The sequence below is a fragment of the Aegilops tauschii genome, chromosome 1 (genome assembly GCF_002575655.3).
Source record: "Aegilops tauschii subsp. strangulata cultivar AL8/78 chromosome 1, Aet v6.0, whole genome shotgun sequence".
Lineage (NCBI taxonomy): Eukaryota > Viridiplantae > Streptophyta > Magnoliopsida > Poales > Poaceae > Aegilops > Aegilops tauschii.
In genome coordinates, this window is record NC_053035.3 from 456,559,251 (window position 1) to 456,575,430 (window position 16,180).

General features: G+C 48.2%; 3 protein-coding genes and 1 long non-coding RNA gene across 5 annotated transcripts; 2 read left to right on the plus strand and 2 right to left on the minus strand.

The window, feature by feature from the left end:
* Positions 1-2,875: 2,875 nt before the first annotated feature.
* LOC109745142 (65-kDa microtubule-associated protein 6) lies at positions 2,876-10,967 on the plus strand. Of its 2 annotated transcripts, none has more exons than XM_020304278.4 (7): positions 2,876-5,406; positions 5,481-5,707; positions 7,078-7,236; positions 7,731-7,875; positions 9,207-9,356; positions 9,442-9,718; positions 10,514-10,967. In XM_020304278.4, exons 1-7 carry the CDS (start codon positions 5,304-5,306, stop codon positions 10,515-10,517), a joined length of 1,065 nt encoding a protein of 354 aa, XP_020159867.1. In that variant the 5' UTR covers positions 2,876-5,303; the 3' UTR covers positions 10,518-10,967. The 2 variants fall into 2 exon arrangements, with proteins under 2 accessions (XP_020159867.1, XP_020159868.1); XM_020304279.4 differs by having other exon boundaries at positions 5,047-5,406; positions 9,210-9,356; positions 10,514-10,926.
* On the plus strand, positions 2,878-4,633 carry LOC120961802 (uncharacterized). The gene has a single exon (XM_073500862.1). The coding sequence runs from the start codon at positions 2,878-2,880 to the stop codon at positions 4,525-4,527; it is 1,650 nt and encodes a 549-aa protein (XP_073356963.1). The 3' UTR covers positions 4,528-4,633.
* A 1,228-nt stretch (positions 10,968-12,195) lies between the features above and the next one.
* LOC141025501 (uncharacterized) lies at positions 12,196-13,344 on the minus strand. The gene is made up of 4 exons (XR_012187003.1): positions 13,078-13,344; positions 12,817-12,986; positions 12,563-12,604; positions 12,196-12,482 (listed from the first exon to the last, which is right to left on the minus strand). It is a non-coding gene; the product is annotated as an uncharacterized lncRNA (long non-coding RNA).
* Positions 13,345-13,516: 172 nt separating this feature from the next.
* LOC109745141 (6-phosphogluconate dehydrogenase, decarboxylating 2, chloroplastic) lies at positions 13,517-15,432 on the minus strand. The gene has a single exon (XM_020304276.4). It carries the CDS (start codon positions 15,268-15,270, stop codon positions 13,765-13,767), a length of 1,506 nt encoding a protein of 501 aa, XP_020159865.1. The 5' UTR covers positions 15,271-15,432; the 3' UTR covers positions 13,517-13,764.
* Positions 15,433-16,180: the final 748 nt, after the last annotated feature.

Below are 16,180 nucleotides of genomic sequence, written 5' to 3' on the forward strand. Positions count from 1 at the left end.
ACAGTTCAGACCGATCAGTTTATGCAATGTGCTATATAAGATTGCTTCGAAGGTAGTTGCAAATAGACTGAAGCTTGTATTACCAGATATTATTTCAGAGGAGCAATCTGCGTTTGTACCAGGTAGAATGATCACAGACAATATAATATGTGCTTATGAATGCTTACATTTTATGAAGAAAAGCAGGTCAAGAAATAATAGCTACTATGCTCTGAAGCTAGAAATGATGAAAGCCTATGATAGGCTGGAGTGGCCTTATTTGAGGGCCATGACGGAGAAGTTGGGGTTTGCAGCAAGTTGGATTGACACAGTTATGGCTATGGTTTCTTCAGTCTCATTTTCAGTTTTGTTCAATGGAGAAAGACTCGAGCGTTTTTACCCATCAAGAGGAATTCGGCAGGGAGATCCTGTCTCACCTTACCTATTTTTGATTGCAGCAGAGGGCCTTTCGTGCCTCCTGAAATCCAGTTCACAATCATCTTCACTCACAGGTATTAGAGTGGCACCAACGGCCCCAGCCGTGAACCACCTTTTATTTGCAGATGACAGCCTGTTGCTTTTCAAGTCTAGTGTTGTGGATGCAGAAAGAGTTTCAAACCTACTGAACATATATTGCAATGCTTCGGGTCAGAGAATAAATACTGTAAAATCATCAAAAAAATTCAGTAAGGGATGCCCACAAGAACGCAGAGATGGAGTGAAAAATATTTTGAACGTTCATAATGAGTCCCTCAATGAACGATACCTTGGAATGCCGACAGATGTGGGTCAGTCAAAGAATGGCACGTTTAAATACTTGCGTGATAGGGTTTGGGAGAAAGTGAAGGGTTGGATGCAGAAGTTGTTATCGGCGGCAGGGAAGGAAATCCTCATTAAGTCAGTAGTGCAAGCAATACCAGTCTTTTCAATGGCGTGTTTCAGGTTGCCAAGGGGACTCTGTGACAATATCACATCCATTATTCGTCAGTTTTGGTGGGGAAGCAGTAGGGGGAAACGCAAACCAGCTTGGGTAGCGTGGGACATAATGACCAAACCAAAGCACATGGGAGGAATGGGGTTTAGGGACATGGAACTGTTCAACTTAGCTTTGCTCTCGAGACAGGCTTGGAAGTTACTGAATGAAACTGAATCACTGAGTGCAAGGTTGCTAAAGGCGGTTTATTATCCGGATGTATCACTGCTTCAGGCCGAGTTGGGGTCGCACCCGTCTCAGATTTGGAGAGCGATCTTAGATGGAAGATATGTGATGGCTCAAGGTGTGGTTAGAAGAATTGGTGATGGAGCCTCTACCAGGATATGGGACCATAACTGGATCCCACGAGCAAGTTACAAGAGACCGATTGCATCATTGGTTATAGCCCCGTCATTAAGGGTGTCTGATCTTATTGAGACGACCACGGCTTCTTGGAGAGAGGATCTGATCCGAGCAGTTTTCATGGAGTTTGATGCGGAAGCAATATTGAAGATACCTCTTTGTACACGACGGATTGGTGACTTCTGGTCCTGGGGCGAAGAACCTCGTGGAAACTTTTCTGTTCATTCTGCATACCGCATGTTGTTTCGGACTAAGTATGATAGAGAGGGCTGGCTTGAGGAACGAGAGGCACCATCTTCTAGCGAGGGGGACAACAGCGAATGGAGGGCCATCTGGAAGGTTGAAGTACCAAGCAAAATAAAGGTGTTTCTATGGCGACTCGCTCGACACACGATTCCATCGGGTGATGTCTTACACAGGAGGAATATGGCGACGACAGGGGCATGCAGGTTGTGCGGGTCACCCGATTCTTGGAGACACGCGCTGCTGAATTGTCCTATGGCACGCTGCACTTGGGCGCTTTCTTCGGAGGCCATTTTGGACGAGCTGAGCTCTCAACAACAAGATTGCCCAAAGACGTGGTTATTTGCAATGTTGAGAGTGCTAAAACTTGAAGATTTTGTTAGGTTTTCAGTCTCACTTTGGGCCATGTGGGGAGCAAGGAGGAAAGCATTATATGAAGGCCTTTTCAAGTCACCCCAGACGATGCACGGTTTCATAAACTCTTATATTTCCGATTTCCAGGTCTTAGCCCCTACGGGAGAAGGGTCAGGGGGTGGAGCCATGCAACACCCAGCTTGGATCGCTCCTCCTGATGGCTTTACGAAGCTGGATGTAGATGCAGTTCTGGGTCGTGGGAGCCGGTTTGGGGCTGTGGCGGCGATATGCAGAGACCGAGAAGGCAATTTCCTTGGAGCATCGTCTTTTATCTTCGAACATGTCAAAGATCCTGCTACTCTAGAAGCATTAGCAGTAAGAGATGGTCTTGATCTTGCAGCATATATGAACATCACAAAGGTACATGTGGCTACAGATTGCAAGGTTGTGGCAAGTGAGATTGGCAGGAGGAGCACTCCGGCTTACGGGTCGGTGGTTAGAGAAATTGAGTTGCAAGCATCTTCTTTCATTTCTTGTAACGTAATTCATCAGTTTAGGAGCTTAAATTATCATGCTTACAACTTAGCAAAGCATGTTTTAACTTTGAACGTTGGCCGTTATGTTTGGATAGGCCAACACGAAGGCACTTTATTCGTCTTTGTAAACATCGTGACGACGTAATAAAGCTTTGTGAGGTTGCCTAAAAAAATTAAATAGGAGGGTATGTACGTCGCATAAGCGGCGTATAGGATTGCGCCAACATCGTCGATTGAAGAAAATAAAAACGTTTCAGAAAAAGAAAATAAGTCATCTCTTTTATTGCCTACGCTGGTCCGCATAGAGGCGCTCAATTCCCCCAAATCCCCCAACCCCCCTTCTCGCCGGCGGTGCCTACTCCGATCCCGGGCTGAGTTTCTCCGGCCACCGCCGCCCTCATCCCCGTACCCAAGGAGGTTCCGGCGTCGATGCGGACTCGCGTATCCAGTCGCAGCCGCGGGCCACCACCACGCGCCTGCACTGCATCTACTCATCGTCGCCCGGCGGAAGCGAGCTTCACCGTGGCCAGGAGGCGTCGCGCGGACCGTCTCCTGCGCCGGCAGCCGCGGAAGCAGGCAGATCCCGGCGAGGACCGTGTCAGCGCCCTCCCCGACGACCTCCTCCTCCTCGTCCTGCGTCGCCTCGACACCCGCGCGGCGCTCGGCGCCGGGCTGCTCTCCAAGCGCTGGGCTGGCCTCCCCCGCGAGCTCCCCGCCCTCGACCTCAGGGTCAGCGACGTACTCCCGCCGCGCTACCGGCGGTGGCTCCTCCGCTACCGTGACATCTTCAGCAGCGGAACCTTTGTGATGTACAGGCATCGCCTCGCGCATCACGAGTTCGTGCCCGGCATGACGAGGTACGAGCGCCGCGCCATGCGCGCCTTCACCAGCTCCGTCGAGGGCCTCCTGGCCGCCCGAGCTCGCCGGAGGGTCAGCAGCCTCAGGGTCGAGTTCTTCATCACGCGCAACACCGGCTGCGTCAACCGGCTGATTTCCCAGGCCATGGATGCTTGGGGTGTCAACGACCTCGAGGTCATCGCCCGGCCGACATTCCGGCAGCAGACCGTGCACGCCTTCCCTGGCCATGGCCTCTGCTCCTCGCCCCGGTTGTCACGCCTGCAAAACCTCAAGCTTGGGGGCTGTGTCATCCCGCATCTGCTGCATGAGTACCACGCGCTCACTAGGCTCGTCCTGCAAGACGTTGCCGAGTCACCCCCGGCCGCCTACGAGGGCGTCTTCGCCTCGTGCCCGCAGCTGCAGGTGGTGCACCTCAACTCCTGTCTCTGCGGCGGCAGGGACATGGTCATGGTTGTGGATGCCCCCAGCTCGCAGATCAGGGAGTTCGTCGTGGACAAGTGTGAAATAGGATCAATATGGTTGAGGGATCTTCCCAATCTGGAGCGTCTGGCCTCCCTGGGCACACACCTGTTCTTTGAGTCCGCCGCATTCCCTTGCCTAAGGCAATGGAGCCTCGCCCGCCGCCACGGTGTCTCCTTGGATGGGTTTCGACAACACTTTCGGCAGCACCTGGAGCTTGACTTGTTTCTTGAAGACACCCCGGACATTACCGACCTGATCATCCGGTTCACGGGGCCCGACAGATGGATCGTGCCATCTATCTCACCATCCGTCTTAGTACCTAACCTGAGGCGGCTGTTGGTCGCCGATGTGCCTTCGTCCTGGGACGTCTCTTGGCCCCGTCTTCTCTTTGAGACGGCGCCTTCCCTCGAGAGTTTTCACATCCACATTGCCTCTTGCATGGAGGAGCCCACTCCCAGTGAAGAAATACCCTGGTGTCCGACAAAGTTTCGGCAGCATCGCTTGAAGGAGTTTGTGATGGCTGGTTTTGAGGCAACAGAAAGGCAGATTTACCTTGTCAAGTTTGTCATGGCCGTATGCACGGCGTTGCGTCATGTCAGCATGTTCAAGAATGGGCATGCTCGGGACAAGGGGCACTGGGAATGGGAGATGGTGACACAGCAACACTCATGGACTGAGGAGGAAAAGGACGACACGCTCAAGCAGATTATGGGCACGGCATCTTCAACGGCAGCTCCGGTTCAACTGGTTTTAGGCTGATCATCGTGTGTTTGTGCCTGTCTTATGATCCTCTCATAATGTATTCCACATCTCTGTTTTACTCGATGTGATTTATAATATATTACTCAATAATGTTTTTGTTTGTTTTTCTGTGCTAAGCAGTGTGTGTGCATTTTTCAATGGAACCCGATCCAATTTGTCTGCTGAATTTTCCATATGTGCAGGCTTTTATAGTAATTTGTCTTGAAAAGATTGATTATACGAGCTGTGACAAGGGAAAACGTCATGGCATAATGCCTGTCGCTATTTCCACGTCATCCCCCAAATTTGAAGTACCTTCACAAAATCCTGCTTATGACTAAACTACCCATTTACTGTGAAAAATGAAGAAGAAACTAGCCAGTGGCAAAAGCATCAGGAGGCCAAAACAGCTATGCTGTTTGGATATATAATCTGCTGCTAACTTTATCTGTATACTAGGTGGTTAGGCAGCTGTTACATATATGTTCGTTTACTTTGTTTTGAATAAATATTGTGTTTGTGTTTTTCTACTTTTCCAACTTATGATGCATATGGAGGTACTTTTGTGATCACCTCGTGTTTTTTACTTTCTACATATATGCGTGTTTGTTTGCTGTTGGTAACTTGATACTATATGCACTAGTACGTAGCATTTATTTAATCTGCTTATTATTATGCGACCACCTCTCTTAATGGTTAGTAAGTACTGTACTAAGCTGTAAGCCTGTTATTCACATGCAGTGTTCAACTCCGTTACGTAACCGCCTTCCTGCAGAGAGAGAGGGAGGGAGGGCATGCCAGCGTGGCGTGGCGTGGCGTACTTGCATAAGTACACCGCCTTCCTGCAGAGAGACTTGGTTCGTCCCCGGCAACGGCCCCGGCCTCCTCCCTATCAAGGTGCTCTCCCTCTCTCCTCTTCCTCTCCCTTCTCTCTCTCCCCCAACCTGACGTACCTGCTCCTCGATCGCCAGGTTGCTTGCTCAACTCCATTCCCGACCCAGGCGCAGCCCCGGTCAAGTCGCACCGCTCGATGGATCGATTGAAGAGGCTGTGCAAGGTGCTCGGGTCCAACTACCAGGAGCGGCTGGATAAGCTGGGGATAGCGGCGGGGCACAAGGAGATGGACGAGAAAACCAGCAAGGCCCTCGAGCAAACAATCCGAGTACTCGAGGAAGCCAAGGAAGCCAGGTTCTCCAAGGTTCGTCCTGTTCCGCCGCGCGTGCATCCCTCCTTCTCTTCTCCTCTGCGTTCCTGCACTTGTTGCCCGCCCGCCCGCCCGCCCGCCCGTAGCTGCCTAGCTCTAGCTGCGATTTGGGAGTCTGGCTTGGAATTCGGGGCTGGATGCCACGGGTTTGGAAATTGGGGTCGGATGCCATGGGTCCTTTCGAATTTGGGGCTGGATGCCGTGGGTTTCCAATTTGGGGCTGGATGCCACGGGTTTCGAATTTGGGGTCGGATGCCGCCATGGGTTTGGAATTTGGGGCTGGATGCCACGGGTTTCAAATTTGGATTCGGGTGCCACGGGTTTCGAATTTGGATTCGGGTGCCGTGGGTTTCGAATTTGGGGCTGGATGCCACGGGTTTCAAATTTGGATTCGGGTGCCATGGGTTTCGAATTTGGAGTTTGGATGCCGTGGGTTTTGAATTTGGGGCTGGATGCCACGGGTTTCAAATTTGGATTCGGGTGCCATGGGTTTCGAATTTGGAGTTTGGATGCCGTGGATTTCGAATTTGGGGCTGGATGGACGCCCTCCATCCATGGTTCCGTGTTCCACCTGCGATCGTCTCTTCTCTTGGATGGAGATGCGAGGGTGCCATACTGCCATGGGGTTAAGGTGGGTTTAGAGAGAGTGTATTCAGCGAGCGTTCACTCCATCATCTCTACGCGCGCCCCATTCCTTCCTGGCCGTTAGATCAGATCCACCACGTACGGGTCCGGGGATCAACACTGCCACAGCAATAGCTCTAGCGGAGGCCTTGCCTGTCGGCGGCAGGAGGGAGTAGTGCTGCAGCGGATGGGGCCGGCGGCGAAGGCGGTAGCAAATTGGGGCGGCGGCGGCGGTAGTGGACAGCGGCGCGGCGACCAGCACAAGAGGGCGTGAGGGGCCGCGGGCGAGCTGCTGCTCCTCACGCCCTCTTCTGCTGGTCGACGGAGTGAGGGGCAGCGGAAGAGGGCGGCGTCTGCGTGAGGGGCAGCGGCAGAGGGCTGCGTCGGGAAGAGGGTCGGCTGCTCCTTGCCGTAGGTTTTTCAGGATCTATGCAAAGACGGCTTGATGCATTGACGGCTTGATGTGCGTAAATCGTCCAGAAATTATCGTGTGTGTGTGTGTAGCAGCGTTCCCTTGTGAATTGGCGTGCACCTGCAATGTGTAACAGGGTTGTGGCACAGCTTGCATACTAATTGAGGCTTGGGTTGCAAATTTGTGATACAACAGAGGAGAAATGGTGAGGGAGTAAGCGATAATTGCTACGGTCAAGAAGACCAATTGAGTATCAACTAAACAAGCATAAATTTCTGTTTACACTCATGCTCTTAACTCATGGTTTTGTTAATTTTATGAATGGCAGCTTCAAGCCTTGGGGTTAAAGCTTCGAGACCTGTGGAAGTTCCACAATACTGCTCCAGAAAATATCTTGGAGTTTGCCGAAACTTTTGCTTGCATAGATGCTGAATCCGCAAATGAATTGACCAAGGAGAAGTCACTTTCCATGGAACTTATCAGTAAAGTAAGATCTTGGTAGCTTTTTTATGTTTATTCATGCCCAGTTTTATTTTTGGTCATATAAACTTGCTTCTACACCTTGTTCTAAGCTGTTTGAATGTGTTTCATAGGCGCTGTGCCTAGTTTTATTTTTGGTCATATAAACCTGCATTATACACCTTCTTCTAAGGTGTATGAATGTGTTTCATAGGCGCTGTGCCCAGTTTTATTTTTTGTTATATAAACCTGCATTGTACACCTTCTTCTAAGGTGTATGAATGTGTTTCATAGGCGCTGTGCCCAGTTTTATTTTTTGTCGTATAAACTTGCATTGTACACCTTCTTCTAAGGTGTATAAATGTGTTTATAGGCGCTATGCTGTTGCAAGGCCTGATCTGTAGCAAACACTGTTTATTTCTTGCTTTTGTTATTTTTCTGCAATAACTGAATCTTGTGGACCCATGGTTTCATTTATATGGGTCCAGCTGATGATCTGAAAAAAACTTGCATTGTATACAGGCAACTGAAGAGATTAACACCTTGGAGGCTTCTATGGTTGCCAAACAGAAGAAGATGTACTTGGGTAAAAAACAGAAATTGCTGAAATTGCTTGAAGAAACGCACATGGTACCTGCTGACATGAAATTTGATCCCAAGAAAAAAGGTACATGAACATGTTGATGCAATTACTTCTATGGCATATAGATTATGCCCATGATTAATGCCTGTTCCGCAATCCCGGTTCCCTTTTCGCTAAAACAAACCATGATCAGCAAATCTGTTTGGTGCTCCCACTCTGGTTTCCCTATTGCATTGAGCAGGCTGGCCTCAGGCCCAATCCTAAAGCCCAGTTGGCTCAGCTAGGGTTGGAAGACTAGGTTGGGCTGAGCCAAGCTAGGCGTGACGAGATTCGTCCTGGCTGTGAATTGCCTCATTTTTCTTTGTTTTTTCAAACAGAAGTTTCTGCCTGTTTGCAGTGAATGCTGAAATCAACACTGGTCTGCATAGATAATGAATGAGCTGATTTCATTAGTCAAATCAGACTATTCTATCAGAAGGCTAAAATAAAATGGTCTGTCAAACACCTTGTCTTTAGGATTATAGTTTGATGTGATCTCTGTCTCTGTCCTGTTGTTGGTTTGCTGCAAGTTAACTGCTGGTCCAGTTCACCAAGCCTGCATTGGGCTAGTAATTTTGACCCTGTTAACCTGCATACTAGTTTTTTTTGTTAACCTGGTCCTTAGTTCATTGCTATCCATTAAAAAAATTAATCAGGTTATTCTTCAAGTGCCTAATTTTGTATTTTGGCGAGATTCTATTGAGTATTGTTATCTTATATCCAGAAATTTTTAAAGTTCCAATATGTGTTCCAACTGACATATAAACTTGTTAGAACTGCTAATCGTTTCAAATTTCGTGCATATTCAGAGTGTTTAACAGGCAGATCATTGCACATAATGTTGCAGCCGGCGTTTGCTAGGGAGGTTGTAGTATGGGGCAATCGTTGGACGTAAGGGTCGTCGCCATGTAGGTGCTGTGATACAGTAGAAGGGTAGTGGGGAAAGGATGGGAGAATTAGGGAGGTAAAAGAGAAGCAGGGGTAGGGAATACGGTATTTCATTACTTGCCCTCCTTACGAGGATACATCCTTATATAGACCCTTTAGGTCAGTTACTGTTCACTGAAAAGTAATTCCACACACCCTGGATACTTCTGGACTAAGATGGGTCCATGTAAGAGACAACTGGACTCTTAAGATGACACAACATTACTCCCCTTCTCAGAGAAGCAGCTTGTCCTCGAGCTTCATATTTGCTAGAGCTGACTATTCCTACATGTCAGCTGGTCCCCTGTTCTTTCTTGTATAAGCCGGACTAGATGGTAACTGGGACGAAGGTCGAGCTTGGTGTATTTTCTTCTTCATTTGTTTATAGGGTAGTTTCTTCATCTGTTCATAGATATTTTGTGCCTGATCCACTCTGTTTTTATTTTCAGTAGAATCTGATTTCCCCAAGGCAATATCAGATTTGAAGATTATGATTAAACAAGTTAAAGTACAAATTCTTGAAAGAAAAGATATTGTCATGCGAATTGAACTACTCCAGCATGCAGTGAATAATTCACTCTCTGTGAAAACATCTGAAAGTAAGAAATATGTTCTAGTTTATTCAAATTGAAAATAAACCAACCAATCATATGTAATTTTTCTCATATTTTATTTGCTAAACAGGGCTACTTCGATCTTTGAAGAATATGGTCGTCCTTGAAGGAACATTTCTATTTGATGGCAAGGATGTCAAGGTTGTTATAAATGAAATCGAATATGAAATGAAACCAGCTTCAACAAAGCCTGCGCTTCCAGTAAAGAAGAGGATGAGTGCTCGGCTGACTGAGTTGAGGGACAAGGAGCAGTCCAGTCCTGACCTGCCTCCCCCTCCCTATCCTTCACGAGTTCGCGATGGGAATAGGGAACGCAGGAAGGGGGTATGGGGCAAGGAATCCAAGAGGTGAGCATTTGAAATATAGATTGTCTTTTCAGCATAGCACCCTCTGAAAGAGAAACTTGGCATGCTCATATTTCTTGAGTAAAATATTCCTCTTGTTCCTTTTTGTGGCTGATGCATCTTGCATAAATGAATTAAAATACGTCTAGGTACATTCATTTCTCCGACAAGTATTTCCGGACAGAGGGAGTATGTGTTTCCAACAGCCTAAAGAGAGTCCATCCAAGACTAAAATGAAAAATGTCCCATACCGATGTATAATTTCTAGCTCTTCTCCTACAGTCAGATCTGGAACATTTAGATGAAGATGCTTAGGTACAAAGGGCTGCATGGGCTGTGGTAACTTGATCAGAATGATGAAAAACAATAGGTGTCTCAACACTGGAACTAGGATAGTTTCATCATGTCTAATTTTCCGTGGGCATTCAGTATGCCCTGATGGGATTGTTGAGTAGTTGTGCCTACATGGCCACATGGGCAGAAATACAGAGGAAAGCCTGGAAACTGTTGAGGTAGATGCAATAAAGACATGCTAAGTTATTCGAAGTACGGGGATGGGTTTCTTATGCTGTCTGTTTTGAGGTGTTGAAACTAAGCCTAGTGGTTGATGATATTTTTCCTAAGTGAAGTTGTCATTCACATTTGATGGGTCTCTCTCTCAAAGCAGGGCAATCCTTGTCTGAGCTGTACGGTTGAGGTTTCTATACACGTGGTGCTGCACTCCCACTCCACATCACTGCATGCTTGCAGTTGGCTTCCCGATAAGCATCTGACCTTTTAAGTTGCATATGTTGTCAGGTGAAAAGGCTTCATGGACGCCCCGCGCAAGGCCCTTGTCAACAAGTCAAGTTACTCGAGTACCGTCCCGACTCCTCCCTCCCAGGATCACTCGTCTGTCCACGAAGACTGAGCACTTGTAAAGTTGTGTGCTTCAACACGAACTGTCTTCTCATTTGAAGGCAAGACGCCCGTGACCGACAGCAAAATGATAATGTGGCGAGTAGTTTTTGTTGTGCGGACGTACTTTGGTTTGTTGCTTCTGAGGATAGATAGATGCATAGATCTCAGCAGACCATTCCATGCGTACTGTCGCTTTACCTGGGAAAACAGTGGCCTCGGCAGGAACCTTGTAGCCATGAATCGTGTCAAGTTCCCGACTGTTGGCTGTTAGTACAAATGTAGATGGATCTAGGATGCCTGTGTTTTGCTAATGAGTTGCTGGAACGTGCATATTAGAACTGTGTTGCGAGTATCCGTGGCCAGATGATTTGTTTGTCGTGGGAGTAGAGTATCGCCCGGCTGCATTTCGCCCTGTCACCGCGTTCAAAGAATGAGCATGCATGCTCTCATCCAAGGACGTCACGCATTGTTCACTCCAGATCTACAACCTTCAATATGTACCCATTGTTCACTCTTGCATAATACTGTATATAAACATATTTTAGAGTGTAGATTCACTCACTTTGCTTCGTATATAGTCCGCATTGGAATCTTTAAAAAGAACTTATATTTAGGAATTGAGGGAGTAGATTTTTTTCCCCGAGTGATATGACGCTGTCGTGTCGAGCAGGAAGGACGAACGGGGCCCAATACCGCTATTATTTGTGTACTAATAAATGACCTTTTCTAACCAATCCCCTAAAAGGCCATAAGGGAGTAAATATTAGGTTACACTTCCTTACGACGTACCTAGCCGATCCTTTGTTTTTTTTACTATAAACAGTAGGGTAAAACCCCACAGCAACTTCTATTAATATAAAGAAAGCAAAAGATAGAGGTTTCAAAGAAATAACCAATGGGCTTGAGCTAAGCCTGAGAAGGAAACAAAAAAAAATCCTAGGCTAAGGAAAGAGGAAAAATAAAAAATAAAAAGAAAGAAGAAGAAAAGAGAAATAAAAAAGATCTTAACTCTAGCCGATCCCCTAACCGCCATAGTGGAGTAAAAAAATTTACTCCAACTTTCAATATCCCCCAACTCTCAATAACCGACCCTATTGAATTCGGTGGGCCGAGAGGATTATGAGAAAGGTTACGTAATTACTCGTAACAGCTTTTGTAGGTATAGTATTATTGTAGTTACCGCATCCACAATACACATATGTTCTACCAGAGGCGAACATTATGCGCTTCTCATTGAGAAACTTTTAAAATTAATTAGGTGCCATGTAGCAAAATCCACCCCTCTCCGGCCTGGGAGCTTGATTACGTCAATACAAAGAAAATGCTTTCAAAAATATCACAAAGAAAGTTTATAGACAAGACTAACAATATTATATATTAAGAGTAAAAGGGAATGTTAAAGTTGGGAAAATATTATATATCAAGAGTAAAAAAAAAGGGCATGTTAAAGTTGGGAAAATATTATCAAGAGTCGGAAAAATCACGTACGAGTAAAAAACTTTCACGCAAAAATTTAAAATGAAAAAAGCCTCCACGGGTACTGCTTTTTTTGGGTTCTGGCCTCTCTTTTTTGTGGTCTCTTGGGCCTCTTTTTTTCCTCACTTTCACCTCTTTCTTTTCCCTCTCATTGCCGGCCGGCTGTGTCCACTCCCCCGTGGAGGCAATGCTATGTAGGCAGGCCAGTAGATAAGCAGGGTGCACCATGCCACAGCGGGCGATGTGGGACAATTTACGAAACTACCAGGAGCGGCGCTCTCGCCCGCCCGCATGGCCGGTTCGCTGTTGTAGTTCGTTCATCTGAAACCGCTGAAAGGGCAAATCGTTCCTGTCCTTTGACAATTTCCAGAGAAGGCTGGAGAGTTGGAGACTGTAGGTAACAGAAGAATTAATAAATAGGATAATGCAAACAAATATTTAGATCATGTATGTAGATGATGAAAATAAGACCTTCAGTATCTCCTGAGCTTCTTCGCCTTTTTCCAGATTTCACTAGCATCCAAATGCAAACAAATAAGGGACAAGGGCATTCATACAAGTATTCGCCACAGCATCAGATAAGCAAGGACTAAATTTAGCGCATACATACTGCTGCAGATGAAGAAATAAATTCAGATATTAGTACATTGCTGTACTACCGTCGACAAGTTCATAAATGTCTTTTGACCAGTTCAAGATGTGCTCTTTGAGGAGGAATAACTCACATTCTGCTAGTCTCCATGACAAATAAACACAAACAATCTTTGGCTTTGGGTAACGGAGAACTTCTGCGTCGAAGTGTGGTGGCCACAGTAATTCTTCATTTGGGAAATATTCTTGCCACTTCAACATGTAAGAAGAAGTGAAACATGATGAACTTGAAGAAACGATTAATCTGAAAAATTAGTTGCATATCTTATCAAAGGTTTTGAGTTTTGACCAGTTGAAGAGAAGTACTGTATAAATTCATAAAACTACACAGGTACCTCTTTTCTCTCTGACATAATTTAGTGTTCTCCTGGAACACAAAGATGCAACAATAACAAAAGAACAATCATTTGCAAAAATTTGTCCAGGCTTGCTATCCAACAAACAAGAAGGCGTTTCATTGAGAATGAGCAGGCCCATTAATAATGATTTCCTTTTGTATCTACAATCAAACAGATTTTCCATCTTTGATATTTTCAAATATATGTCATATGGCATGGACCCGCCCATAACAAGATGAAACTCATCACAGGACCAGAGATAGCTCCAACAGTAGGGTGACAGCACAGCAGGTGAAATGAAATACTACCTTGCAACACTGAACAACCTAAAATAGATTCATAGAAGTAGAGAAACATCAGTCACTACTCTTACCAGTTACCACCATATTGACATATTCGAAATCACACTTCAAGGGCAACATTGGGATGCGAGGCATTAAAACCGTTGCTCCAAATTTATAAGTGGATAAAACTGGGTGTATCTAAACCATAGAACCTGAAGCTACACAAATGTTCTTCACGTGCATACAGCACAAGACACTACATTATTCAAGGTACACAATTCAGATCTCGTATTGCAAAAACAGCAATAGATAAATTAAAGAGAACCACGAAGAGACATCACCCCGAATCACCGAGACCACATATGGTACCACCAAATTCCTCAGGTGGCTGCAAAGTCATTCACTTGCCCTCCCTTGCCAGCTTAGTCCACTCGGTGTGGAAAGAACCTGGGCGGTCAATGCGCTCATAGGTGTGTGCTCCAAACAAGTCCCTCTGTGCTTGGATCAGATTCGCTGGCAACCGGTTGCACCTGTAGGTATCAAAGTATGAAAGGCTCGCAGACATCCCTGGGGTGCTAATCCCAGCCTCTACTGCCCGGGCCACAACCCACCGCCATGCGCCCTGCCTCTGCACCATCTCCCTGGCGAACTCCCTGTCGACAATCAAATTGGCCAGCTCAGGGTTCCTGTCATAAGCCTTCTTAATCCTATCAAGAAACCTTGCCCGAATAATGCATCCACCCTTCCAAATCCTTGAAAGCTCGGCAAGGTTAAGATTCCAGCCCTGCTCCACACTCTTGGCTCTTAGCAGATTCATCCCCTGTGCGTAGCTGCAAACCTTGGACGAATAAAGTGCCTGCCTCACCCTGTCCACCAGCACCTTCTTATCGACATTAATCTTCTCCAGAAGCCCAACTGGCATCCCCTCTTCCTCTAGCACACTTGCGGCTGCAACTCGCTCATCCTTGAGCCCCGACAAGTACCTCCCATCCAGCGATGCTGCAATCGTGGGCGCAGCGACTGCAAGCTCCGCCGCCTGCTGCACCGTCCACTTCCCGGTCCCCTTCATCCCGGTCTTGTCAAGAATCTTGTCAACCAGCGCCCCACCGGTGCTCCCTTCCAGTGGATCAGCCACAGTGAATATGTCTGCAGTAATCTCCACCAAGAAGCTCTCCAGCTCTCCCTTGTTCCACTCAGCAAACACATCGGCTATCTCCGAATTTGAGAGGCCGCCAACACGGTGGAGCACGTCATAGGCTTCGGCGATGAGCTGCATATCACCATACTCGATCCCGTTGTGCACCATCTTGACAAAGTTGCCGGCGCCACCGGGCCCGACAAACGTGACGCACGGGCCGTCCTCCGTCTGAGCCGCGGCTTTCTCGAGGATGTCCTTGATGTTGCTGTAGGCCTGGAAGTCGCCGCCGGGCATGAGCGAGGGGCCGTTCCGCGCGCCCTCCTCGCCGCCGGAGACGCCCATGCCGAGGTAGAGTATCCCCCGGGATGCGGCCTGCTCGATGCGGCGCTCCGTGTTCTGGTACCACTCGTTGCCGCCGTCGACGATGGCGTCGCCGGCGTCGAGGTAGGGCGAGAGGGCGTCGATAGTGGCGTCGACGGCGGGGCCGGCCTGGACGAGGAGCACGACGGTGCGGGGGCGCGCGAGGGAGAGCACGAAGTCCCGCGGGTCGCGGTGGCCGAGCACGGGGAGCGCGCCCTCGGCGGCGGCGCGGGAGAGCGTGGAGTCGACCTTGGCGGCGGTGCGGTTGTAGACGGAGATCGGGAAGCCCTTCTCGGCGATGTTGAGCGCGAGGTTCTGGCCCATGGTGGCGAGGCCGGCGAGGCCGATGCGCGGGGGCGGGGACTGCGCCGCGGCGGCCGCTGGCGGCGCTGGCGCCGGGGACGTCATCGGGCAGGGGTTGGGGAGAGGGGCTGGGGGCCGGCGGTGAGGGTGAGGCTGAGGCGAGGGTGGCGAGGCGGCGGAGGGGGCGGAGAGATTTAGGGGTGAAGGGGCGGAGGGTTCCGGGGGATAGAAATAGATCTCCGCCGGAGGACACTCCGATGAAGCCAAAAGGCAGCTAGCCCTTGGACGGATCGAACGGTCACAAGGAGCCGGGCTGCCTTCCAAGAGGTGTGTCGTTTTCGACCCTCACCCGCGCCCCCTGCCTCCTCGACGAGTCCGCCAGCCTCGTGACGACGCAGGTTTGCAGCAGAGACAGGCACCTTAAAAAATTGGAAGAGACTGCACTTTGCAAAATGCATCATTGCCTCTATTTTTCTCCTCTAAAACTTAACTTCATGTTTCACCCTTGTTTTTAATATCTTCATGTATTAAAAAAAGTTTTTCGATGCAGTTGACCGATTGATGAGGAGATCCTTTTTTACAAATCAGATCAAAGGTGCTTTTCTTTCCCTCTCACAAGGTGACTGAGGAAAAGCTTCCTCCTCTCAATCTTCACCGACAAGCCTGTGGATTTGCCTCCCCTCCTCCCGCCGCTCCGGCAGCCGGTGGCGGGGAGGGGATTTCTGGTGTCTCGGATCTCGGTGCTAGTAGATAGGTAGGGTTTTAATCCTCGCATGAGCGGTGTTTGGATGGATGTCGGCGCTTCTTCTTCGAGTCAATCTTCCTAGCTCCGATCCTCCTCAAGTTCGTCTATTGGGACGGATTAGATAGAGCTCCGACATAGATTCTGCCAGCTTTTCGGGACGGCGAGGTTAAGGTTTCTCGTCGTGCGCACGCCCTCTGGCGGGTAGTGGGTCCCACAGGCACCCCCTCCACCGACTCTCAACTCTATAAATACTCTAATATTCCAGAAACC

What these genes read in the sequence shown, in the direction of transcription:
- LOC120961802 (XM_073500862.1), top strand. Translation starts at nt 2,878, where the DNA reads ATGCGGACTCGCGTATCCAGTCGCAGCCGCGGGCCACCACCACGCGCC.
- LOC109745142 (XM_020304278.4), top strand. Translation starts at nt 5,304, where the DNA reads ATGCCAGCGTGGCGTGGCGTGGCGTACTTGCATAAGTACACCGCCTTC. An exon ending in AGGAAGCCAGGTTCTCCAAG is followed by an intron (nt 5,708 to 7,077) that starts GTTCGTCCTGTT and finishes TATGAATGGCAG; the next exon opens with CTTCAAGCCTTGGGGTTAAA. An exon ending in CCATGGAACTTATCAGTAAA is followed by an intron (nt 7,237 to 7,730) that starts GTAAGATCTTGG and finishes CATTGTATACAG; the next exon opens with GCAACTGAAGAGATTAACAC.
- LOC109745141 (XM_020304276.4), bottom strand. Translation starts at nt 15,270, where the DNA reads ATGACGTCCCCGGCGCCAGCGCCGCCAGCGGCCGCCGCGGCGCAGTCC.